Source organism: Callithrix jacchus, chromosome 7, assembly GCF_049354715.1.
Source record: "Callithrix jacchus isolate 240 chromosome 7, calJac240_pri, whole genome shotgun sequence".
NCBI classification, from domain to species: domain Eukaryota; kingdom Metazoa; phylum Chordata; class Mammalia; order Primates; family Cebidae; genus Callithrix; species Callithrix jacchus.
The window spans coordinates 124,272,421-124,299,187 of NC_133508.1; the positions used below are offsets into that span (position 1 = coordinate 124,272,421).

The 26,767-nt window shown below is 37.7% G+C and overlaps 1 protein-coding gene across 3 annotated transcripts in view; it reads left to right on the forward strand.

Annotated features, from left to right (window-relative positions):
• The window catches only part of HS2ST1 (heparan sulfate 2-O-sulfotransferase 1), a 199,698-nt gene extending 174,533 nt beyond the window's left edge, over positions 1-25,165 (forward strand). For 2 of the 3 annotated variants that reach the window (XM_009001630.5, XM_078332365.1), the window contains 4 exons: positions 9,698-9,836; positions 15,748-15,845; positions 19,064-19,221; positions 20,153-25,165. In XM_009001630.5, the coding sequence (XP_008999878.1) occupies positions 9,698-9,836; positions 15,748-15,845; positions 19,064-19,221; positions 20,153-20,382 (625 nt within the window). In that variant the 3' untranslated portion in view covers positions 20,383-25,165. The remainder of the gene's footprint in view (positions 1-9,697; positions 9,837-15,747; positions 15,846-19,063; positions 19,222-20,152) is intronic. The other variant, XM_002751039.6, reaches the window with a different exon arrangement.
• The last annotated feature ends 1,602 nt before the right edge of the window (positions 25,166-26,767 follow it).

Sequence of the window (26,767 nt, forward strand, 5' to 3'; positions counted from 1 at the left end):
ATTTTCCTGGACAGCAAAAAGAGTTTTGTAAGACGCCATATTTCCTTTTGCTGCTGCCTGGTAATTGCTGTCTGCTCCACATGTCAGGGACTAGGGGAAAGGAGGAAACATTGGTAGCAGTTTGTGGGAGCTCTTCTGTGAGGAGATTATTTCCAAAGGAATGGCTCAGGATGGAGCAATGGCTAATCATGGGAGAGGATAGAGAGAAATCCCAGGAATCCCAGTCTCAAGAATGGAGTCATTAGCCCATTGTCTGTACTCTCTCCTTGTAGTTTCCTGTTGAAAAACTCTCAGTTCTGTAAGCTAAAGGAGCAACAATATATTGCTCTTGCCTCCTTGCTTTCTTACTACTCAATGTACACTCTCGAAGAAAGCCTTTTGTTAGGAGAGGGGACTCAAGATGGCGCTGTGAGAACAACCCAGGATTGGAGCCCGCGTTGAATTCGCAAACGGTGAGTCAGTGCTGCATTTCCAGACTGATCTTTGTTGCCCACAGAACGGGGAAACTCCCAAGTATAAAAAGACACGGGACGCCAGGCAGTAGGTCTGCCTGGCGAAGCCGGCAGCCGGGGCGGCGGCGGCCAGCCCTACTCAGCAATCCCCACAGGGCGCGCTTGTCCGGGTGCCCTGTTGAACCGGCAACCTGAGACTTGAGAGGGCTGGACTTGAGACTGAACGAGACTTGCACAGTAGCCCAGCCCAGGGGATTGCAGGGACAGATCGTTTGGGATACCCAGTGGGACGAACAAAACCGCGATTTCAAACTATCCCGGGCAGACGGTCCGAGACGCTCTGTGGGGGAGGGGCGTCCACCACTACGGAGGCAACCTGCCCCAACTGAGATACACGCCCACTGCTGAGGCAGCCAGCCGTTGCTGAGGAAACCCGCCCCAACTGAGATACACGCCCACTGCTGACGCAGCCTGCCGTTGCTGAGGCAACACGCTACAACGAAGAGACTCCGCCGCAGGGCGTGGCGGAGACCACAGCAGAGCCGGCAGGAACAGCACGAATCACACAACAGCAGGGCGGAGCCTCGGCAGCCAAACAGTGGCTAGTCTGCCTTCTAGCTGGGCAGGACACCTGATCGGACATCCAAAAATAAAGCCCAAACCCCTCAACACAGAGCATTTGAGAAAAAAAAAAAGGGTTGTTTAATTAGCTGTGTTGCAGCAGAATCAAACATAGCAGCCTAACAGCCCTGAATGAACAACAGAGTGCACAGCTCAGCAATTAAACCCCTATAAAGTACAAACTGTCTCCTCAAGCAGCTCCCTGACCCCTCTATATCCAAAAGACTGTCATTAGGCAGGCATCATCCTGGGACAAAGAGAGCAGAAAAAGAAACTGGTAGCATCCCTCGCTGTGCCACGGCTACTAGAGGTGCACCCCAGACAAGCAGGGTCTGGAGCGGACCTCAACAGTCGTACAGCGAAGGGGCTAGACTGGTAGAAGGAAAACCAAGCAACAGAAATACTTCATCATCAACATTCTGGGTGTCCACTCAGAGACCCAAACGAAAAGTCAGCAACTACGCAGACGACAAGCGGACAAATCCACAAAGATGGGAAGAAACCAGCGCAAAAAGGAGGAAAACACCCGAAACCAGAACACATCGCCTCCTAGAAAGGACCAAAACTCCTCACCAGCAAGGGAACAAAGCTGGACGGAGAATGACTGTGACGAAATGACGGAATTAGACTTCAGAAGATGGATAATGAGAAACTTTTGTGAGCTAAAAGATCATGTATTAAATCAATGCAAAGAAACTAAGAACCTTGAAAAAAGATTTGAAAAAAGATTCGAGGAAATGATAACAAGAATGGATACCTTAGAGAGGAATATGAATGAATTAAAGGAGCTGAAAAACACAATACGAGAACTTCGCGAAGCAAACGCAAGTTTCAATAGCCGAATTGACCAAGCAGAAGAAAGAATATCTGAAGTCGAAGACCAACTCAATGAAATAAAACGAGAAACCAAGATCAGAGAAAAAAGTGCAAAGAGAATGAACAAAGTCTCCAAGAAATGTGGGACTATGTGAAAAGACCTAACCTACATTTGATAGGTGTACCAGAAGGGGACGAAGAGAATGAATCCCAGCTGGAAAATACTCTTCAGGACATCATCCAGGAAAATTTCCCCCACCTAGCAAGACAAGCCAACACTCAATTGCAGGAAATACAGAGAACACCACAAAGATATTCCGCAAGAAGAGCAACCCCAAGGCACATAATTGTCAGATTCAACAGGGTTGAAATAAAGGAGAGAATACTAAGGGCAGCCAGAGAGAAAGGTCGGGTCACCCACAAAGGGAAGCCCATCAGACTCACAGCAGATCTCTCGGCAGAAACACTACAAGCCAGAAGAGAGTGGGGGCCAATATTCAACATTCTTAAAGAAAAGAACTTTCAACCCAGAATTTCATATCCAGCCAAACTGAGCTTCAGAAGTGAAGGAAGAATAAAATCCTTTGCGAACAAGCAAGTACTCAGAGATTTTGTCACCACCAGGCCTGCTTTACAAGAGCTCCTAAAAGAGGCACTACACATAGAACGGATCAATCAGTACCAGCCATTCCAAAATCACACTGAATGCTAAAGAGCTTCAACATAATGAAGAATCTACAACAACTAACAGGCAAAACAGCCACTTAGAATCAAAATGGCAGTATCAAATTCACACATAACAATATTAACCCTAAATGTAAATGGACTAAATGCACCAATCAAAAGACACAGACTGGCAAATTGGATAAAAATCCAAAACCCATCAGTGTGCTGTATCCAGGAAACCCATCTCACATGCAAGGATACACAAAGGCTCAAAATAAAGGGATGGAGGAAGATTTACCAAGCTAATGGAAAGCAAAAAAAAGCAGGAGTTGCAATTCTCATCTCTGATAAAATAGACTTTAAAGCAACAAAGATCAAAAGAGACAAAGAAGGCCATTACATAATGGTAAAAGGATCGATACAACAAGAAGAGCTAACGATCCTAAACATATATGGACCCAACACAGGAGCACCCAGATACATAAGGCAAGTTCTTAATGACTTACAGAAGGACTTAGACTCCCACACAATAATAGTGGGAGACTTTAACACTCCACTGTCAATACTAGACAGATCAACCAAACAGAAAATCAACAAGGATACCCAGGGCTTGAACTCAGACCTGGAGCAAGCAAACCTGGCGGACATTTACAGAACTCTCCACCCCAAATCCACAGAATACACATTCTTCTCAGCACCACATCACACCTACTCTAAAATTGACCACATAATTGGAAGTAAAGCACTGCTCAACAAATGCAAAACAACTGAAATCATAACAAACAGCCTCTCAGACCATAGTGCAATCAAGTTAGAACTCAGAATTCAGAAACCGACCCAGAACCGCACAGCTTCATGGAAACTGAACAACTGGCTCTTGAATGTTGACTGGGTAAACAACGAAGTGAAGGCAGAAATAAAGAAGTTCTTCGAAACCAATGAGAATGAAGACACAACGTGCCAGAACCTCTGGGACACATTTAAAGCAGTCTCTAGAGGAAAGTATATAGCAATAAGTGCCCATATGAGGAGAATGGAGAGATCCAAAATTGACACCCTATCGTCAAAATTGAAAGAGCTAGAGGAGCAAGATCAAAAAAACTCAAAACCCAGCAGAAGACAAGAAATTACTAAGATCAGAGCTGAGCTGAAGGAGATTGAGACACGAAAAACCCTTCAAAAAATCAATAAATCCAAGAGCTGGTTTTTTGAAAAGATCAACAAAATAGACAGACCACTAGCCAGATTGATTAAAAATAAAAGAGAGAACAACCAAATAGATGCAATAAAAAATGATAAAGGGGAAATCACCACAGATTCCACAGAAATTCAAACCATCATCAGAGAATATTACAAACAACTCTATGCACATAAACTAGTAAACCTGGAAGAAATGGATAAATTCCTGGACTCCTGTGTCCTCCCAAGCCTAAACCAGGAGGAAGCTGAAACTATGAATAGACCAATAACAAGGTCTGAAGTTGAGACAGCAATTAAGAGCCTACCTCACAAAAAAAGCCCAGGTCCAGATGGGTTCACAGCCGAATTCTACCAGACACACAAGGAGGAGCTGGTACCATTCCTTCTAAAACTATTTCAAACAATCCAAAAAGAGGGAATCCTTCCCAAATCATTTTATGAGACCAACATCATCCTGATACCAAAACCCGGCAGAGACCCAACGAGAAAAGAAAACTTCAGGCCAATATCCATGATGAACATAGATGCAAAAATCTTCAATAAAATATTGGCAAGCCGATTGCAACAGCAAATCAAAAAACTTATTCATCATGATCAAGTAGGATTCATCCCAGGGATGCAAGGCTGGTTCAACATACGCAAGTCTATCAACGTAATTCACCACATAAACAGAACCAAAAACAAAAACCACATGATTATCTCAATTGACGCAGAGAAGGCATTTGACAAAATTCAACAGCCCTTTATGCTAAAAATCCTCAATAAACTCGGTATCGATGGAACTTATCTCAAAGTAATAAAAGCTATTTATGACAAACCAACAGCCAATATCATACTGAATGGGCAAAAACTGGAAGCATTCCCTTTGAAATCTGGTACTAGACAAGGATGCCCTCTCTCACCACTCCTATTCAATATAGTACTGGAAGTTCTAGCCAGAGCAATCAGGCAAGAAAAAGAAATAAAGGGTATTCAAATAGGAAAGGTGGAAGCCAAATTGTCTCTATTTGCAGACGACATGATAGTATACCTAGAAGACCCCATCGCCTCAGCCCAAAAACTCCTGAAACTGATAAACAACTTCAGCAAAGTCTCAGGATATAAAATCAATGTGCAAAAATCACAAGCATTCGTCTACACCAATAACAGACTTAAAGAAAGCCAAATCAAGAGCGAACTGCCATTCGCAATTGCTACAAAAAGAATAAAATACCTTGGAATACAACTCACAAGGAACGTAAGGGACCTCTTCAAGGAGAACTACAAACCACTGCTCAACGAAATCAGAGAGGACACAAACAGATGGAGAAACATTCCATGTTCATGGTTAGGAAGAATTAATATCGTGAAAATGGCTATACTGCCCAAAGTAATTTACAGAATCAACGCTATCCCCATCAAGCTACCATTGACTTTCTTCACAGAACTGGAAAAAACCACCATGAACTTCATATGGAACCAAAAGAGAGCCCGCATAGCCAAGTCAATTCTAAGCAAAAAGAACACAGCGGGGGGCATCACACTACCGGATTTCAAACTATACTACAAGGCTACAGTAATCAAAACAGCATGGTACTGGTACCAAAACAGAGATATAGACCAATGGAACAAAACAGAGGCACCGGAGGCAACACAACATACATACAACTATACAATCTTTGATAAACCTGACAAAAACAAGCAATGGGGCAAGGATTCCATGTTTAACAAATGGTGTTGGGAAAACTGGCTAGCCATGTGCAGAAAGCAGAAACTGGACCCCTTCCTGACACCTTACACTAAAATTAACTCCAGATGGATTAAAGACTTAAACATAAGACCTGGCACCATAAAAACCCTAGAAGGAAATCTAGGCAAAACTATCCAGGACATAGGAGTAGGCAAGGACTTCATGAACAAAACACCAAGAGCATTGGCAACAAAAGCCAAAATAGACAAATGGGACCTAATGAAACTCCACAGCTTCTGCACGGCAAAAGAAACAGTCACTAGAGTGGATCGGCAACCAACAGAATGGGAAAAAATTTTCGCAGTCTACCCATCTGACAAAGGGCTGATATCCAGAATTTACAAACAACTCAAGCAGATTTACAGGAAAAAAACAAACAAGCCCATTCAAAAGTGGGCAAAGGATATGAACAGATACTTTACGAAAGAAGACATATATGAGGCCAACAATCATATGAAAAAATGCTCATCGTCACTGGTCATCAGAGAGATGCAAATCAAAACCACATTGAGATACCATCTCACGCCAGTTAGAATGGCGATCATTAAAAAATCTGGAGACAACAGATGCTGGAGAGGATGTGGAGAAAAAGGAACACTTTTACACTGTTGGTGGGAGTGTAAATTAGTTCAACCATTGTGGAAGACAGTGTGGCGATTCCTCAAGGCCTTAGAAATAGAAATTCCATTTGACCCAGCAATCCCATTACTGGGTATATATCCAAAAGACTATAAATCGTTCTACTGTAAGGACACATGTACACGAATGTTCATTGCAGCACTGTTTACAATAGCAAAGACCTGGAATCAACCCAAATGCCCATTGATAATAGACTGGATTGGAAAAATGTGGCACATATACACCATGGAATATTATGCAGCAATCAGAAATGATGAGTTCGTGTCGTTTGTAGGGACATGGATGAATCTGGAAAACATCATCCTCAGCAAACTGACACAAGAACAGAAAATGAAACACTGCATATTCTCACTCATAGGTGGGTGATGAAAAATGAGAACACATGGACACAGAAAGGGGAGTACTAAACACTGGGGTCTATTGGGGGGAAAAGGGGAGGGCCAGTGGGAGGGGGAGGTGGGGAGGGATAGCCTGGGGAGAAATGCCAAATGTGGGTGAAGGGGAGAAGAAAAGCAAAGCACACTGCCATGTGTGTACCTACGCAACTGTCTTGCATGCTCTGCTCATGTACCCCAAAACCTATAATCCAATAAAAAATTAAAAAAAAAAAAAAAAAAGAAAGCCTTTTGTTAGTGGCTAATTCACAACAGCCTCTTCAGCCTAATTCTATTCATACCCAGAACCTATGTTTTAGGCACAGTGCTGAGCACTAGTGATAAAAGCCATGAACAAGAGAGAAATGGTCCCTGCCCTGGTGGAACTTCTCTCTAATACCTGATGTGACATTGTTATGTATTTGCAACAGTACTGTTTTCTTCTTTTAAAAAATTGTGAAAGGAATTTTTACTGCATTATTGGTACTGTGCCTACCCTCAAGTGACTTATAATGCTATTGGGTAGAAAGACAGGAGAAACACTAGTAGGATAAGCTAAGAGTAAAGTCACTTAATAGCTCTTAGGTGCAGGAGGTATCAAATGAAAGCAAATAGAACTGTATGCTGGAATCATTAGGAAGACAAGGTCACAAGATTTTGTTTATAGCCCCTCTGTTTATTCCAAAACAGCAGCCAATGAGCTTTTAATATGAGTCGTGTCATTGTACTTCTCTGCTGAAATCTTTCAGTGGCCTCACCCCGTGACTCCATGTCAAGTAATGCTTGTAAACAGTGTAAAAGGCCCACACAGTCTGCACTCATTCCACCTCACCCTCACCTCTCTTATCTTCTGTGGTATTCCCTTTTTTGTTCTTCAGGTAGATTGATCTCTGTGCTGTTCCTCAAAACACCTGGCACTTAGCTACTTCAAAGGCCTCTTATTTGGAAATCCCATCTTTCCAGAACACTCTCTCCCAGATGTTTATATGGTACCTTCCTCATTGCATAAGACTAGTGATGTCTTCCCAAAAAACACTTCTGAATTATATTCACCCTCACTTCCTTAGCACTCCTTATTCCCTTTCACTGAATTATTTTTCTCCATTGTACTTTTTACCATCTGTTGTATATACCTTTTTGTTTATTGCCTGTCTGTCCCAAGTAGAAAACTCTAGAAGGTCAACAAATTCAGTCTTTTTTTTTTTTTTCATTGCTGTATCCGGAGTACCCAGAATAGTATTATATCTGGTAATATTAGGTACATACAAAAAGTATTTTTGAAGGAATTAATGTAGAAAATGAAAAGAAAAATGAGAATGGCACTCAAGTAAGACAGAATAAGCAAAGGTATGTAAAGAGAAATAGTAAGTATTGATATGGGAGGAGATAAAAGAGGCCAACCTAACTATGACATATAAATAGGTTTCTTGTTTGAGGAGAGTTAAAGAAAAAGATCAGTAAGATGGTACCTAAGACAGAAGATAAAAGAGCCTTAAGACAGCAGAGGAGTTTTGGTTTTGTATCACCTAATCAGTAGAGTTATTTCAGGTTGCTAAGAAGAGTGATTTAACAAATGTTTAGAAACATCCTTTGAGAATTGGTATGGAAGATAATTGACAGGGAGAGAAACTGGATGCAAAAAACTGTATTATTGCAGTAATCTAAGCAAGAGGCTGAGAAAAAGAAAAGGGGTAAAGAGAAAAAATGATGAAGACAGGTCACATCTGTGAGAAAGCTTACAAAAGAATCAAAACGACTTTGTAATTGTATTAAATGAAGAATAATGGAAAAGGAAGAGTCAAGATAGCTGTAACATTTTAAGACTGGGACAAGGGAGTATATTAAAATAGCGAGCTAGTTGTACAATTCTAGGGTTTGCAAGGGTTGCTAGAGTAAAAATCTTCAGTATTTTATCAACTCTTTATCATTCCCTAAGGAAATAATGCTGAGAACCTAGTGTCTTTCACTTCTGTCTAGTCTTTAAAAATAGCAACAGAAGGTAGATTGACATGGTCACACTTTTGTTCACATATTAATACTGTATCCTTTGATAGGGTTCTAAAAAACACTATCAGATCTGTCTAGTTTGATGAGCCAGAAGTGAGAAATCATTCCTACATAGTTAATGTAGATTTGAAACTTTCTGTAGCACCAGATGATTTATTCAGGAATATATATAAAGCAATTTTTAAAATAAGTTCATTTAAAAATTATAGATATTAAATTCTTTCATAGTAATATGTGGTTATAATTTGAGAAGGAATTGTATACTTGGACTTAAAGTATAATGAAGGCACAGAATTAAAATGTTTTATGTAATTTTTTTTTTCGAGACAAGAGTCTCACTCTGTCGCTAGGCTGGAAATGGCTTAGTCTTGGCTCACTGCAACCTCTGCCTCCCGGGTTCAAGTGATTCTCCTGCCTCAGCCTCCCAGGTAGCTGGGATTACAGCTAATTTTTGTATTTTTTTGTATTTTTAGTAAAGATGGGGCTTCACTGTGTTGGCCAGGCTGGTCTCTATCTTCTGACGTTGTGATCTACTCACCTCGGCTTCCCAAAGTGCTGGGATTACAGGTGTGAGCTACCATGCCCAGCCTTTTATATAATTCTTGCTGGTAAAGTTTAAAATTACTTTTCATTCATTTTTATCTCATTTCCTTTATCTTCAGACATATTTGTTTATTTGCTTTTTGAGATGGAGTTTCACTCTGTCACCCAGACTAGAGTGCAATGGTGTGCTCAGCTCACTGCAACCTCTGCTTCCTGGGTTCAAGTGATTCTTCTGCCTCAGCCACCTGAGTAGCTGGGATTACAGGCGCCCCATCACCACACCCAGCTAATTTTTGTATTTTTTGCATTTTTAGTAGAGACAGGGTTTCACCATGTTGGTCAGACTGGTCTTGAACTCCTGACCCTGTGATCTGCCCACCTTGGCCTCCCAAAGTGCTGAGATTACAGGCATGAGCCACTGTACCTAGCCCAGAAATAATTTTTTAATTCATATTTCTTGTTTACTTGATTGTGACATTAATAGTAATCATGAAATAGTTCCCAATCTCCACATATACAAATTATTTAAATTAATTCATGTTCTCCTTTCCTTATAGGACCAGTACCTCAGACTTATACATATAATTTCAGGGCACTCCTAAACAGATTAAAAATGTTTATTTCACCTTTGAAATTTTGTTTTATTTCAGATTTGGTGTGAAGAAGAAACCAATTTACATTAATGTCATAAGAGATCCTATTGAGAGGCTAGTGTCTTATTATTACTTTCTGAGATTTGGAGATGATTATAGACCAGGCTTACGGAGACGAAAACAAGGAGACAAAAAGGTAATTTTTTAGTTTTAAGATTTTATAAAGATAATTGTTTATGAAATGCAGTGAGCAATGTGCTTTTAAAATTTGTGTTAATTATAAATTTATTACTCGCTTATTGTGGAAATTTTGAAAACAACCCAAAATATAAAGAAGCAAAATGAATACTAGTTATATAGTTGATATATTGTAATATACATATTTTTTGTGATTTTTAAAAATGTTTCTTTTCCAGGGCAGAATCTTGTTTTATTATGGTTCTGTTAACAATTTTCTGTGCAGTTATTGTAATTATTCACTAATATGATATATTTTTGTATTTTTTTGGTTCTCTTAGTCTTGGTGATGGCAATTTATATTTGTGATCATCAGTTTAAGGACACTGTTTTGCTGAAGCAGCTATTTTCTTTTTTTTCTGGCAAGAAAAGAATAACGACTCAACACAGTTCTTAACCAGTTCACATGCAGGTTGTCTTTCATTTCATTGCATTCTCTAGAGTATCACCAGAATTATTTTTCTAATAAGTCAAACTGATTTGTCACTTTTCTGGTGGAAGACCTTTACTGGGACCTCATTGCTTACAGATTATCTAACACGTAGGAGACACAACTGGACATGATCTCAGACCTAGCTCTCCTGTCTGATTTTCCTTTAGGTGCCCAGTGCTTTAGCCACTTGAAATGTCACCATCCTCTAAACTTACTAAGTTACTAATGCTTCATACTTTTTACACATGTATTATTCCCTATATTGAGAATGCCTTTTCCTTTACTCTGGAAAACTCTTTATCCATCTTTAAGATCTAGTTCAAACATGACCTCTTCCATAAAGTCTTTTTGATGCCTCCAGGCAGTTAGTCATATCTCTTTCAGAGCACCCAGGGCACTTCATTCAAATCTCTTTCTTTTAAGCATTTATTTGGTGGTTATTTAGATTATCAGTTTACATATTGTCTTCTTCAAAATTCGGTGAATTTCCTGAAGCATATATTTAATTCATCTTTGTTTCCTCAGTATTTAGCAAAATACCTAGGTTACCTGTAAGTGATTAACAAATGGTTGAATTTGTGAATTCTGTACATTTTAAACCTAAAGTATCACACAGTAGTGATGCCAGATACTTGGTATGTTATGATAATTAACATCCAACAATATTTTTTTCTACGTTAGATATACTCTCTGTGTCACATGATGGGGCAGTGGTTTTTTTGTTTTGTTTTCCTTTTTAATGATTTCTAGAAATTGCTGTTTCTTCAGTCTCAACGCAATAGGCAGAAGGTACTGATCCAAACACAGATAACTAACCAAATATGTTTTCTTCTAGAAATATTTATTATGGAGATTCTGTAAAATTTTATAAAATCTATTAATGTAACTCTTATGACTTACTACTTTAGAATTTATCAGTATTTATTTCTAAATTCACTTGTGCACTTTCTTTTTTAAAAAATTTTAGCCCTATTTATACTAACTATTGACTCAGTAAATATTATCTATCTCCCTCCTTTGACTAAAGTACTATTGGTGTTGGAAAGGAAAAGATTGCAGTCATGTAGGTCCCTATTTCCATCATTTATTATTATCAGTCCTGGACAGCATGCTTTGTGGTTTCTATCCTGTGTAGTTGGGGGATTGGGTAATAATTAATAATAATTAACAGTCATAATGGCTCACATTTACTGTTTATCATGTACGAAGCAGTGTTTTAAGTTATTTTATATGTATTTTTTTAGGTAGTTTGCACAACAATTCTATGGGGTGGTTGCTGTTACTGTCCTCATTTTACAGAAAAGGCAACAACTGTAAGGCACAGAAAGGGCTATTTTGCACGATGTCATTCAGCTTGTAAATGGTAGAGCTGTCATTTAAAACCAAGTACTCTACTTCCAGAGCCTATAGCCTTAACTACTCTTACATCCTTTGAAAAGGAGAGAAGAGGCCGGGTGTGGTGGCTCATGGCTGTAATTCCACCACTTTGGGAGACTGAGGCGTGTGGATCACAAGGTCAGGAGTTCAAGACAAGCCTGGCCAAAAATACAAAAATTAGTCGGGCACAGTGGCAGGTGCCTGTAATCCCAGCTACTCTGGAGGCTGAGGGAGGAGAATCGCTTGAACCCAGAACCCAGGGGGCAGAGGTTGCGGTGAGCTGAGATCCACCATGGCACTCCAGCTTAGGCAATGGAGTGAGACTCTGTCCCAAAAAAAATGGAGAGGAGAAATGCAACATGTCACTTGACATTTTTCTGTGAAATGTGTTCCACAGTTGCATATTCAATATTCAAAAAAAAAAATCCAGGCAGACATTTTAACACCATCTCCTTGAAAGTTTTAGGTAGATAGGCCATCCTGGAGCTTTAACTATTCTTCATCCTGACTATAATAAAGCCTGGGTTTTTGTTGTTGTTGTCGTTTAATGTCATTATAAAATACACATTAATATGCCTGTTTATTTAGATGTAGTATTGGTAACATCAGCAAAAATACTATTGCATTGTCTTACCTCTTATGAGGACAGGGCTATCTGTAAATAATTGTTTTATAAAAATAAGAGATTACTTTGTTTTATGATAGAATGTACCTTTTCAGTCTGAAACATATTGGTAATTTGACATTTCTAGTAATTTGGCTTGTTTCTTCTGACATACATGTTGGTAAACCTAATGAGTAAAGTGTTTATTGCCAATAACTCCTTCACATCTTTAACTGGCAAGAATTTTCATTAAACTCATATCTGTAAAGTTGATAAGACTGCATGCATATAACATTTCTAAAGCTGGAAGGGTTTTAGAAAGATAATGGGGATTTGCTGGGTCCAGTGGCCCAGGCCTGTAATCCCAGCACTTTAGGCCAAGGTGGGCAGATCACGAGGTCAAGAGATCGAGACGATTCTGGCCAACATAGTGAAACCCCGTCTCTACTAAAAATACAAAAATCAGCCGGGTGTGGTGGCACACACGTGTGGTCCCAGCTACTCGGGAGGCTGAGGCGGAAGAATCGCTTGAACCCAGGAGGTCGAGGTTGCAGTGAGCTGAGATTGGGCCACTGCACTCCAGCCTGGCAACAGGGCAAGACTCCGTCTCCAGAAAAAAAAAAAAAGAAAAGAAAAGAAACACAATGAGGATTAAAGGGTGGCCATGATTATGTTGGAAATACTTTGCAATGGCATTTATTCTCAAAAAAAGTTTAGATAGCTTCCTTTCTATAAAATTGAAGATTATTTGCACCTCAAGTGATACTCTGAGATATATTAAACAGTATTCAATTCAGCATTTATGGCAACTATTGTGTTTTAAACTGAAATATTCCAGTAATCTGAACTGCTTTGTGGTTACACTTCAAACACAGTTTAAATATATGTGCACCTAGAATAGCTTTCACTTGATTTGTAAAGAATCAAGTGAAAAACTTTTTAGTTGGAAGATTACAAATGTGCACATTTTAGAACTAGAGTTTTACTTAATTTAATCTCTGCCCAACACCTGAAAAATAAGGATATTAAGTAATCCAAAGATGAGCATTCAATATCAGTTAAATCAGTAGTTCTCAAACTTTTTGATCTAAGAACTGCTTTTATACTCTGAAAAATTAAGGATTCCCTAAAGAGCTTTCGTTTATAGCTTTTGCTTTGTTTTAGATTATATCTATTGATATTTACCAATATCAGTAAATTTACTGAAAAATTTTTTTCTTCCATTTACTGAAAATAATTTTAAAGTATTATGTTTTAACAATAGTAAAGCCATCTTATGTTAACATAATTTATATTTTAGTGAAAGTATTTCTTTCTCGACAAAAACAATGAAAAGGGTGGCATCAGTTTACATTTCTGCAAATCGTTTTGGCATCTGGCCTACTGTAGACAACCAATTTTTTCTTTTTCTGTTTTATTTCATTTTGCTTTGAACCTTGAGAAGCTAGACAGCTGATTTTCATATCTGCTCCTGAATTCAGTTTGTTCAAAATGTTCTTTTGGTTGAATTGTATAGAGGAAATACAGCTTTACCCAGATAGGTAATTGAAAAAGGGAGGATTTTAATAGACTTCTAAAAAAAGTGTGGCTATTCTTTAATATTACATTAAAACCTGGGCGCGGTGGCTCAAGCCTGTAATCCCAGCACTTTGGGAGGCCGAGGTGGGTGGATCACGAGGTCAAGATATCAAGACCATCCTGGTCAAAATGGTGAAACCCCGTCTCTACTAAAGATACAAAAAATTAGCTGGGCATGGTGGCGCGTGCCTGTAATCCCAGCTACTCAGGAGGCTGAGGCAGGAGAATTGCCTGAACCCGGGAGGCGGAGGTTGCGGTGAGCCGAGATCACACCATTGCACTCCAGCCTGGGTAAGAGAGCGAAACTCCGTCTCAAAAAAAAAAAACTTGACAAGTGGTAGTTTCAAAAGTTAGTTACAATGTAGAATCTGAAACCCTAGTAGTGAACTTTTTATACTTTGCTACTTTAAAATCTGTTAATATGTTTTACACTTTGAATGAGTCTTTTAACCAAGCATAATTTTGAAACATCATACATTGGTCATTTGGAACATACTGGTTCACTGAGTTATACAGACCTTTCAAATGTAACATATTTTGTTATACAGTGTTAAAAACTCTCATTCATTTATTCATTCATTCATTCATTTATTTATTTGAGACGGAGTTTCGCTCTTGTTACCCAGGCTGGAGTGCAATGGCGCGATCTCGGCTCACTGCAACCTCCACCTCCTGGATTCAGGCAATTCTCCTGCCTCAGCCTCCTGAGTAGCTGGGATTACAGGCACGCACCACCATGCCCAGCTAATTTTTTGTATCTTTAGTAGAGACGGGGGTTTCACCATTTTGACCAGGATGGTCTCGATCTCTTGACCTCGCGTCCAGCAAAAACTCTCATTTATTAATATCACCACTGATTTCATCAGAAAAGTCTTTAAGTATTGGGAGACTGTCAGACTTCCGGTGGCAGATAAAAGTTTTCTAACAAAAATTTTTTTTTTGCTTGAAAGCTTAATTTTTATCATTGGCCTATTACAGGATTTCTCAACCTCGACACTGTTGTTTTCAGCCCGATTATTCTTTGTTGTGGGGGTCTTCCTATACATTGTAGGGTGTTTACCAGCATCTCTTACTTCTGCCTGGTTGCATTCCCCACACCTCAGCTGTGAGAACCAAAATTGTCTTCAAACATTGCCAAATATCACCTGAGAGTCAGAATAGCGCCCATCTGAGAACCCCTGCGGTATCAACACTGTCAGATATTCTTTCAAGTGACAGGCACAATTTATTCTTTTTGAGAAAATATCACCAAATACTCAAATTTGAATAGCTATAGTTTGGCATATGGTAGATATATAAAGTTTTTTTCTTATTTCTTTTTATGAGCTACAAAATTTGGCACAAATAATAAAACTACTTTTTAGAAAATGGCCTAGGCTAGCAAATCTAAGACCATCTAAAAAATTTCAGAAATAATGTCAAATGCCTCATGAAAATATTTTATTTCCTCTGTCTTTATCTCCATTACAGCTATGCCTTTAATACCCCTGTAAATCCCCAAAGTGCAGTCTTTTCAGCAGTAATTTACAAGTCCAAGTGGTTTATATAGCACTATTCTATATGCTCATTAGGACACAAATGCTACTGCATGATCCCTTCAGGAAGTTTTCACTGTAGTTGGAAAGACAGAACATAATACATAACACATTTTATGTAGGTAAAGGTATAGACAGACAGACAGATGAACCTACCCTAAGATTCTAAACCATATCCTCAGAGCTGCCATTACAAGGCAGTACGTGATTAATTTATATGACTCCAAAGAAAATAAGAGTGTCTCATCCCACCTACTCTCTATTTAATAATTTACCACATCAGATATTTGATAGGTGAGACTTGGATTTATGGCTTATGTGTGCTGCTTTGTCTTTGTTCTAGACCTTTGATGAATGTGTAGCAGAGGGTGGCTCAGACTGTGCTCCAGAGAAGCTCTGGCTTCAAATCCCATTCTTCTGTGGCCATAGCTCCGAATGCTGGTAGGGAGATAAAGTTGGCTCAAATTCATTATCATCCTTATTATTTCTATAATCTGTGTTTCATTTCACAAGGGCTAGATTTAGGGAAATCGGTCAAAGACTAGACTCAATATAACATGTAATTGAGTAATATCTAGTTTTGCAGTTACTTTTAAATGCATTTAAAAGATTCCTCATGTAGAGTAATACCCTGATATCCTTGCATTGTTTTCTCAGATGCTGGTTTTTAATATTTCTTGTTTTTGGTGTTATGTTTTGCTGTATTCCAGTGAAGCTCTTAATTAGAGACCAGAGGCATCATAAATCTAATTTTGTCCCAAGCTTACTGTTTTAGCAGAGGCTTAGTGGGTTAAAATTCACCTGGTTTTCCTGTTAAACTGATTTTGACTTTAAGAGAAGCCAAAGTTTTGGTTCTGGTTTAGTTTGCTAGTAAATACCAAGTGGAAAATAATGATAATTTAATAAAAAAATTTATTTCCTCAGAATGTGTTGTTTTAGTTTTTAAAAATATTTTTACATATTTATTTGTTCCATTCAATCATTTTAATAGGAAAAATAGGAGAAAAAAGGAACATAGTCAAAATTTCTTCCTTAAACCATAATGAGAAATACAAGGAATTTCTTCATTATTTGAGATATATCATCAAATTGCTGTGGAGTTTAAGGTCCCACTCAATAGATTACATCAAAGCCTCATAATAGTATAAGAATCGGAAGCCTATAAAGAATGCCTTCTCAATTTTTAATCATTTCTTTAGAACAGGGATTGGCAAACTACAGGTTGTAACCTGCAGACCAAATTTGACCCGTCACCTGTTTTATTTTGTATTTTTTGAGACAGAGTCTTGATCTATCGGCTAGGCTGGAGTGCAGGGGCAGGCATATCACATGGTGGGAGCAAGAGAGTGGGCAGTAGGGGCAGATTGGGGATGTGGTTCCCAGACTTTCAAACAACCAGATCTTGTGTGAACTGAGCAAGAACTTAGTTATCACCAAGGAATTGACACTAAACCATTCATGACAGATCTGCTCCCATGATCCAATCAGGGATCCAATCCTACCAGGCTCTACCTCCAGCACTGGGAATCATGTTTCAGCATGAGATTTAGAGGGAACAAACATTCAAACCATATTATTCTGCCTCTAGCTCACCAAATCTTATGTCGTTCTCATATTTCAAAATACATTCATCCCTTCACAGTAGTCCCAAAATCTTATTCCAGCATTAACTCAAAAGTCCCAAGTCCAAAATGTCATCTGGAGATGAGTTGCTTCAACCCTATAAGCCTGTGAGTTAAAAAAAAAAATTATTCTGAAGATACAATGGTGGTATAGGCATTGGATAAATATTCCCATCTCAAAAGGGAGAGACTGGCCAAAAGAAAGGTGCAGTAGGCCCCACACAAGCCTGAAATCAGCAGGGCAGTCATTAAATCTTAAAGCTCTAACATAATCCTGGACTTCATCTCCTGCATCCTGGTGCAAGGGGTGGGCTCCCAAGGCCTTGAGCAGCCCTGCCCCATGGTTTTGTAGGAAACAGCCCACTTGGCTGCTCTCATGGGTTGGAATTCAGCCAAGTTCTTTGCTAAGGCATAACAGGAGCAACCTTTACTCCAGTTCCCAATAACTTCATTTCACTCTGAGACCTCGTCAGCCTGAACTTTACTGCCCATATTTCTGTCAGCATTTTTGTCACAATCCTTAAACATGTCTCTAAGAAATTTCAAAGTGTCCCTCTTCTGATTCCTCCAACTCTTCCAACCTCTATCCATTAACCAGTTCCAAAGCCACTTTTCCATTTTCAGCTATCCTTATAGCAACACCCCACTCCTTAATAACAATTTTCTGAGCCCTCCAACTCTTCCAACCTCTGCCCATTACCCAGTTCCAAAGCCACTTTTCCATTTTCAGCTATCTTTATAGCAATATCCCACTCCTTAGTAACAATTTTCTTTATTAGGCCATTTTCACATTACTATGAAGGTACACCTTGGCTGATGGCTCTGCAGGCTGTATAAGCATGGCATCAACATCCATTTGGCTTCTGATGTAGGCCTCAGGAAACTTACAGTCATGGCAGAAGGTGAAATGGGAGCAGGCATATCACATGGCAGGAATGGGAGCAAGAGAATGAAGGGAGAGGTCTCAGTCTTTTAAATAAATAGAGATCTCATGAACTAACCAACTGAGTCAAGAACTCAGTTATCTCCAAGGAAGTGGTGCTAAACCATTTACAAGGGACCTGCTCCCATGATCCACTTACCTCTCACCAGGCCCAACCTCCCACATTGAGAATCACATTTCAGAATGAGAGTTAGAGGGAACAAATATCCAAACCATATCACTATGTAGTTTGCAAAACCTAAAATATTTATCCTCTGGCTTTTTATAGAAAGTTTGCCAATTCCTGTCTTAGAACAATAAAAACTATTGCTCTATTGGGCATTTTTTGAGGAGATGTTAATTGAATTTCTTTAGTATGTTTCATAGACTTAACAGAACTGGGAGGGTCCTTAGAAACCAATTAATCACTGCTTCCCTTTCCCATTTTTTAAAATAGTTTTCGAAAACAAAATTGAGAAAGGTGAAGCCACCATCTCAAGATCATGCTACCACTTAAAGGCAGAACTAGAATTTGGATTAAGGAATATTCATGCTAAAAAGAACCCAAAAGTATAGTTTATTTTGGGCCAAATTTGTGTTAATTGCATTAGCTAACAATGTAAATGAAAATAAAAATAAAAGATTTTAGCAGAGTGATTTCTTAGCAATTTTCTTTTCCTGAGAAATTTCAGAAAACATACAGCTCACAAAAACTCACAAAATAAGCAGTAAACACAAATTGTTTACACCTTAATAGAGAGCTCTTAACTGAACAGAATTTAGAGTAGTTTAAAAAAGTTAAATACACACTAAATCATATGGTAGGGATAGATGTTTTATATCTATATACATTTTTAAAGTGCCCTCAAACTAAATTGTTCAGGTTAAGAGTCCTCCAGTAAACTCTGAATTAGCACTGCATAGTTGAGCAGAAACTGGAGATGGAAGCAAAGGAAATTAGAAACAGGTGTGCCTCCCACAGGATGTAATAAAAGGGCATTGAGGCTTTGGATATACATGTGTTTATTTTTCTCTGTAATATATGGTGTCAAAGGCACCAAAAATACTCAGCAGATTTCACAACCAGGCTTTTAATTCCTTTTCTTTGGTTTCAGGAATGTGGGAAGCAGGTGGGCTATGGATCAAGCCAAGTATAACCTAATTAATGAATATTTTCTGGTGGGAGTTACTGAAGAGCTTGAAGATTTTATCATGTTATTGGAGGCAGCATTGCCCCGGTTTTTCAGGGGTGCTACAGAACTCTATCGCACAGGTATATAAAGGAAGGGTTTCCTTTTAAAGCTTTTTTTGGTTTCTTTTTTTATTTGCAACTTGTAAAATATACATGACTTGAAGTTTCTTCAGTGAAACACAACAGATAGTTCCAGAAAGGCAGGTATCTTGTCTGTTTCTGCTCAATATTTTCAATTGAATAACTGTGAATTAGGTGAAAATTAGAAGGCACTGTTGAAATAGTGGAATGATACAAACTACAGAACCAGCCTTAGAAATGTATAGTATTCAGTAATGCCAGATGTCAAACATTAGGCCTGTGAATTGGTCCTGCCTACCACCAGTTTGAAGTAGAGGTGGAATAGTGCAACTGAATCACACTGATAGAGTCATCATGTGCTACATCTATTATAGTATGCCTAAGCCACGCTTTAGCAGCCTGAGCTGTATTACATATCTGAAAGTAATAAGCTAATTGTGTTTTTTTGTTGTTACTGTTTTTCTTTTTTTTTGCTGTTTGATAAGATGCAGTCATAGGAACTCTTTTCCTTGAGTATGCATATGCCTAAGCTTCTAACACATAATTTTAGAGAATACAGGTTATGAGAAAGTGGAAGTCAGTTTGGCAATAGATATTTTGTCAAAAATCAACTAGTCTCAGAGCAACAAGCACTTGAGAATATAGTGTGCAAGGTGACAGCCTACACTTTACTGTGTGCCAGTCCTTACATTTGCTATTTGACGTTTCATTAAGTCTTTTAATAGGTTGACGATTTACATTCTAAAGGACTAAATCATGGCTCTAGTGTGATCAAGGCTCCATTTTTACCTTAATTATACAAGACAGTTATGTTACCTATTTTCAGCGTGTCATATTAACTTAAGCACCTCTGCAAATAAGGAGGAATTGATCTTCTGTGTGTTCTTCAAGAATTATTTACCTTTCCTTTTTTTGTTTTCCCCTTTGTAAGTAGGAAAGAAATCTCATCTTAGGAAAACCACAGAGAAGAAACTCCCCACTAAACAAACCATTGCAAAACTACAGCAATCCGATATTTGGAAAATGGAGAATGAGTTCTATGAATTTGCACTAGAGCAGTTCCAGTTCATCAGAGCCCATGCTGTTCGAGAAAAAGATGGAGACCTCTACATCCTCGCACAAAACTTTTTCTATGAAAAGATTTACCCGAAGTCGAACTGAGTATAAGGTGTGACTATTGGATTCTTGAACTAAAATTTGACCCTGTCTTCACCTTTCTTCTCAGCTCCACAGTCTGGATTGCTGACAGTAGGTGTATGTGACAATTTGTATCGATCCAAATTAGGAAACAGACAGTAACGTCAAGGAAGTAGATACTGGCTGGTATGTCAGTGTTCTAAGTTTAAGTTTCAGGCATTTTAATTTTTCCTGGCTAAACTTCGGTGAAAGTTATAACCTCCTGCCTGAGGGAAAATATACATCACCTAAAATGAACTCATGGCAGGTCTAATCAAAAGGCTAAATACAATTTCAGAAAAGGTTCTGATACTCTTGTTTTTGATAAACCATTTTTTCAACTAACCATGAATGAAGATGAGTCCATTTGCCTCTTCTGCCTTCACTGAGGGTTTGGGTTATACACCTCTACTGAATAGTGTTAACTGCTTGGCAGTATGTACTTTGTTTTTGTGAGTCATGTCTCATGAAATTTATTGGAATGTTTAATCATATTTGCTAAGAAATGTTTCTGCTGTAGTTGAATTTGGCCATATTTATGTAGGTGGTTTTAATTTTTTAAATAATGATTAGTGTTAAAAATCAATTTAAATCATGACTAATATGGTAAAAAGATAAAGGATCAAAGCAGTATTTCTCATTCCTGTCTCCTCAATAGCTAATATTGAGAAGATACTTCAGAGAATACTAAGATTGTCTGAAGTTTTAGTTAAGATTTCCACACATTAATATCAAAAAAGTAAGTTTAGTATTTGTTTCTCCATGGGTTATTTGTAAAGCTGTAAACTGAGATATTGGTGACTCCGTATTATGACTCCATTAGTGAGCTGTGGTATGGGTAGGATTTTCCTACTTCTTCTGTACTTTTACCTGTAGACTATTTTTACTAAGGTGCTTTATAATGTGTTTTAAAGCATTGCATTTACAAAAAGGAAAATGCTGTAAATATTGCATATTTTATGTATTTGGACCAAAAGATTACAAGTAATTAGACAAAAGTGGTTTTGCACCAATTTTATGTCAAGTAAAACCATCAGACCTACTGTTCTTATATTTCTCATTTAACTCTACTGTTAAGACATCACTGAAATGAGCTTCAGTAAGCTTTCAGTTTTGATACACAGTTCATTATTCGTAACTTGAGGCAGTAATTACCGTGGAAAGAGTACTGGACAAGAAGTCAAAAAACTTGATTTCAGGTTCTAGCTCTACCACTTACCAGCTGTGTGATCTTGGGCAAGTCACTTAACCTCTCTTTGCCTCAATTTCCTCATCTTGAAATGAGGATAATAATACCTGCTGTACCTACCTCACAGGGCTGTTGTGAGGATTAAATGAGATGGCATGTGAAAGCACTTTGAAAATTGTAAAGCGCTATATAAATGTAAGGTGTTATTATAGAAACATCTTTAACATATAGTTTCATACCATTCATTTTTTAACAAAGAAAGGGAAAAGTCTGCTTGTAAGCTGGTTGAAAAAGTTAATCTTGATATAAATTTGTGTTTGATAAATATCTTCTCAGTGTTTTATCTTCCATGTTTCAACAACTCTTGAAATATGAAACACCTGTGAACTCTTAAAGCTTCATGAACAGCTGCTTAAGTTCAGAAAGTTCCCTGTTAGAAATAGGCTTTGTTAGCTGACTAGGGTCTGGGAAACTTTGCTCTTCAAATTTGAGAGATGTTTCTATTTTTATTTAACATTACTATTCAGAAATGGTAGCTGTTTTATACTTACAGTTTAAGTAAATATTTCTGAACAAGGCTTCACCAGACTGTAAGCATTTTAGGTAGATTGCCTTAAAGGTTATTAATTGTGTGGGAGGGCATGAGGGAACACTTCTTATGAGAAAACATTTATTAAAAAAACTAAAGAAAAACTAAAAGAATGACAGAATCATCTTAGCATCCTTTCCTCACAATAATATAAAAATATTAAGAGCATAGCTGGGCTTTTAAAATTTGGCTTTTTTCTTTCTTTTTTCAAATTGACTTTTATAGGTATTTCCTGAAAATGTATATACATTATTTCCTTGCCCAAAAGTAAAGCACCACTTCAAGGTGGGATTTGACATTACCTGCTAATGAACAAACCCCAGTGTGCAAGTTATTCTTGCATCACATGCTCAAATCTTCTTGAGGTGCATTAACTCTCTTAGGTAACTAGAGCAGTACTTGATGAACTAGATCAGGATGTCAGTAAACTTCTTCTGTGGAAGAGCCAGAGAGTAAATACTTTAGGCTTTGCAGGCCATAGGGTCTCTGTCACAGGTAGTCAACCCTGCCCGTGTACTGCAACAGCAGCCGTAGACAGTATGTAAACAAATGAGCACAGTTATGTTCCAATAAAACTTTATTTACAAAAAGAGATGACATGCCAGTTACAGACCATGGGCTACCAACCATTGCACTGGCTAAATCATTACTTACGGAGAAATCATCTTTGTATCTGTACTCTACAGGCCTAAAAGAGTTTATATACTTCTAAAAGCTCCTAACTTATATCCAAAGAATTGCTTTCTGATTCACATAGTCTCTCCCACAGATTCATAAACTTTTATGACTTATATTGTTTCCAGGTGGGCATGTTTTCTTTCCCAGTTTAAACAGTTCAGAATAGGGGCATTTATTTTATCATATTTTTTAGGGTGGGTTAGGAGTATCCTTTCTGGAGACTGAGAAAGGGGTGAATTTAATTCCATCAGGTCCAGCACAGTACTAGGAGTCATAATACTTTATAATCAATTAAATAATAGAACCACTGAGATAATAATGTATTTTTTTAACGTGGCAAATGTGGTTTTCTTTTTTCAGCCTTTGCGCTTTTTCAGTATTTTGACCATAGGGAGATAATTTTTTTATAATACAAAAGTAAATTAACCTCTTGGAATTTTAAAGATAATGTTATGTGTGTATGTGAAAAATATATATATATGTTTATTTCCTAAAAGAGGAAAAGATACCTTTCTGTTCAACTTGTATCAACTCCTGTTTTCTAATTGCTGTGAAATGGCAACTGTTGATAAATTATTGTGATTGTTTTAAAATACAATGGGAAGTAAAATATATTTTGATTTTACCCAGCTTTAATCTGTAAAGTAGCACTTAAATATATCTGATAGCAACACTTAAGATATTGCATGAGGATTACTTTTCTATCATCCATACACATTTGTGCAACTTCAAACATATTGGGTGCTTCTGAATTCCTGATGATTGGATTTAAACTATTGAAAATTAGACAATTTAAACTTACTGATTTTTATAATTTTATTTTCTAATCTTAAAATTTGGTTAATGCCTATAATTTGAAGTCTGTTCCTTTTTCTCAATATATGTCCTATTGGAAATTCCTAAAATTGTTGGTGCGATCAGTGATTTACAAACAGTATTTTGATATTGCAGATGATTTGCTTACTGTATTTGCATAGTTAGAAAGAAAATAGTTTGTGGACAATGATTCTCTCTTTTTTAATAAAATCAGATAATTCTAAAAACACTGGAGAATTCAACTAAAGGCTGGTTCCCAAATGCATAGCTGGCATTTTAATTTAAATTCAAATCTACATAGAGAACATCTGTGTAAATCATCTAACTGGATTTTCCCATTGGTCATTCCCAAACACACCTATGGTCCTAGAGTCATTATGAGAAGCACCCTGTAACCTTTTATGAAGTTCACCTTGAAGAGGCCCGGGTGCGTCCACTTTATGATTTGAGTTGGACTCTTCATAAATTAACATTGTTTACTTTCAGAGAAAGCAGGGTAGTGGCTGTTAGGTTTTCGCATTTGTTTATCCTATGCAAAGTTGCTGTATGATGCCAGCTAAACTGCTCTTTTGGCAGCCTTCTGAGGAGCAAAGCAACCCTGTTTCAAATCCACTGCCAACTCAGCTCCTGTCAAGTGGAGCTTACTTTCTGATTTCTTGGAGCAGGAATTTTAGAGATCAAAATGAGTGATCATTTAGTCAGATTTATCCTATAATTTCATGCAGCTTTGTGGCCTTTGCAGTACTGTTTATAAGATGGACCCTGATGGTGATGAACTCTTTGAAATGCATTACTGGTAAGCCTGTGTTGAGACATATTGATGCTGTCTGTATCATTTTTTTAGACAGTTTTTGTAGCTTTCTATTCAGAGTCAGGTATGTGAGCACCTCTGAAGCAGTGTTCAGTGTAATTTTGGGAAACATGGATTGTGTATTTTAACTTTTATTTTATAAATACACAGATAGCTCAACAGTGCCTTTTTTTTCCCTCATATTCCTGTTGGAAGATGCTCACTACTCTCTCTTCTCTTTTCCTGCCCTCCCCAACCCCATTCAGTTGATTCATTTATGCAGTACTGTTTCCAACTTGAAACCATTTTGTCACATCTGTTGGAGAGAGAATCACTCCTTTTCCTTAACATTCTGCCAGCTTTCTGTTGTTGAAGTGTTTCAGTTGACTACCTGATGCAAAAGCTATAAAATAAACACAGTGGGAAGGGGAAAAATGGTTTGGTGTCCTGTTTTAATATTTTCTTTTGTAGCCTTGACACTGATGGACATTTTCCGAGCTGACTCAGTATTCAGTGTCAATTCTCAGTGTTGCCATCAGAAAAGCATGCATCATCATTGGTTTCTAATGATTTTATGGCTTATTTGTGACAATATTTTATATGAACTGATGTGCTTCTGCTGCTTTTGCTTTGTACTTCATTACTGGCAATAAAATTTCAGATAGAAAACTTAAAGTATATACTTAATTAGAAGAAAAAAGAAAAATGAATGGCTATTAGAATAAAAAATATTTGCAAGTAACTTAATCTGATATTTATGGCACAGTTTGGACATGTCCATAATGTTTCTTTAAGAACACACATTTCTAAATTTTTTTTTCCCTTAAAGAAGAAAGTCTCAATTTCATTGTTTCTCAATTTCTAGCCACTGGCTCATTGTTTTGAGCAATGCTTGATTGATTCTATTTATATGATATGATACTGGGTTGATAAAATGCCAGTTCAATGATGAATTTTCTTAACAGTATTTGGTTTGCACTTGGAGTGGCGGAACAATGAGCATGGGTTTGAGAGATGTGCATTTAGCACTGTGATGTCAGTAAATGGAGATAACAGGATTGTTGTCAAGGTTGGGCATGGTGTATGTAAAGTACTGGCCAGGGTAGACTAATAACTGAAGGCATTTATATGCTATGCTGGAATATTGTTACCAAGCTGATGTGCCCTTCTCACCCTCCAAAATACTAGTTTTGTTATTTCATAAACGATATTTTTATAAATATTTTTAAATGACTGTACTTTTTACTGATTATCTTAATACCGCCTCATTTATGTACCTGTAGCATAGATATTCTTGGTTCTGATTCTTGCTGTTCTTTCCACATACAGTCACTAATTTGTACAGATTAAAGGGGGGAAATGCTGACTGTTCTAAAGAAGATAGGACTTGCTTATTCCAGAAGTGACTTGAGTTTATATCTTAGTATATTTGAACAGTAAAGACTGCTCTAGTACACATACAAAACTCAGGATCCCGGGAGTGAAATGATTTGCACTCTATGAACAGAAAGGAAACTATCCATACTCTGTGAGCAAAGAGGATACTTGCCTTAGAGATACTAATTAGGTGATCATCTTAGAATTCCAGGCTTTCAGGATATCTGAAAAATGAACTTAGTGTGCAAAGATTGTTGCCTATACCTGCATATACTTTTATGATCAGCTATTTTTAAAGCAGAAGTTGAACTTTCTGAATTTTCTTCCAGTAGTAACAAGTGCAAAAATGCTAGTCCCAAATCTCTGTCCAACTGTTCCCTTTGTCTAAAGGAATGTCCCCAACCCCTTACTTTACCTTGGCTTCCTTACTTTCTCTTTCACCTTTGTTACCACAGAGCATAGATGTGACAACTTGCAACAAAACAAAAAATAACAAACAGCATCATAACAAAGCTGATTCAAAGTGCGAGGTTACCCCTTTCTACTTCAGGAATAACCAGCGGAGCAAACAGGTAGATTTTATATAGTCACTATTCTCTGTGTATTTTGCTCTGTTTATTCTAGTAGCATGGGACTAAACAGATTAGAGTGTTAAGATGTTTCAGGGGCCTCTTTAACCTGTAACGGACTTCTAGATAATATATAGCACTTATGACTTAGGAGGACAAACAACAGGAAAAACGTAAAATGATTTTTCTGTTCGTTTTTGCCTTTTACCTGTTTCATTCTGTAAGAAAGAATAGAGGCCCAAGATTAGAATTTTTTTTGGTTCGAAAACAATGGGAGATTCATGGAAAGATAATTTCTCAAAGTGGTCTAGTTGTTCTTTTCCTCTCATCTTTTGGCCCTGTGTTTATTCAAAACCAGATGA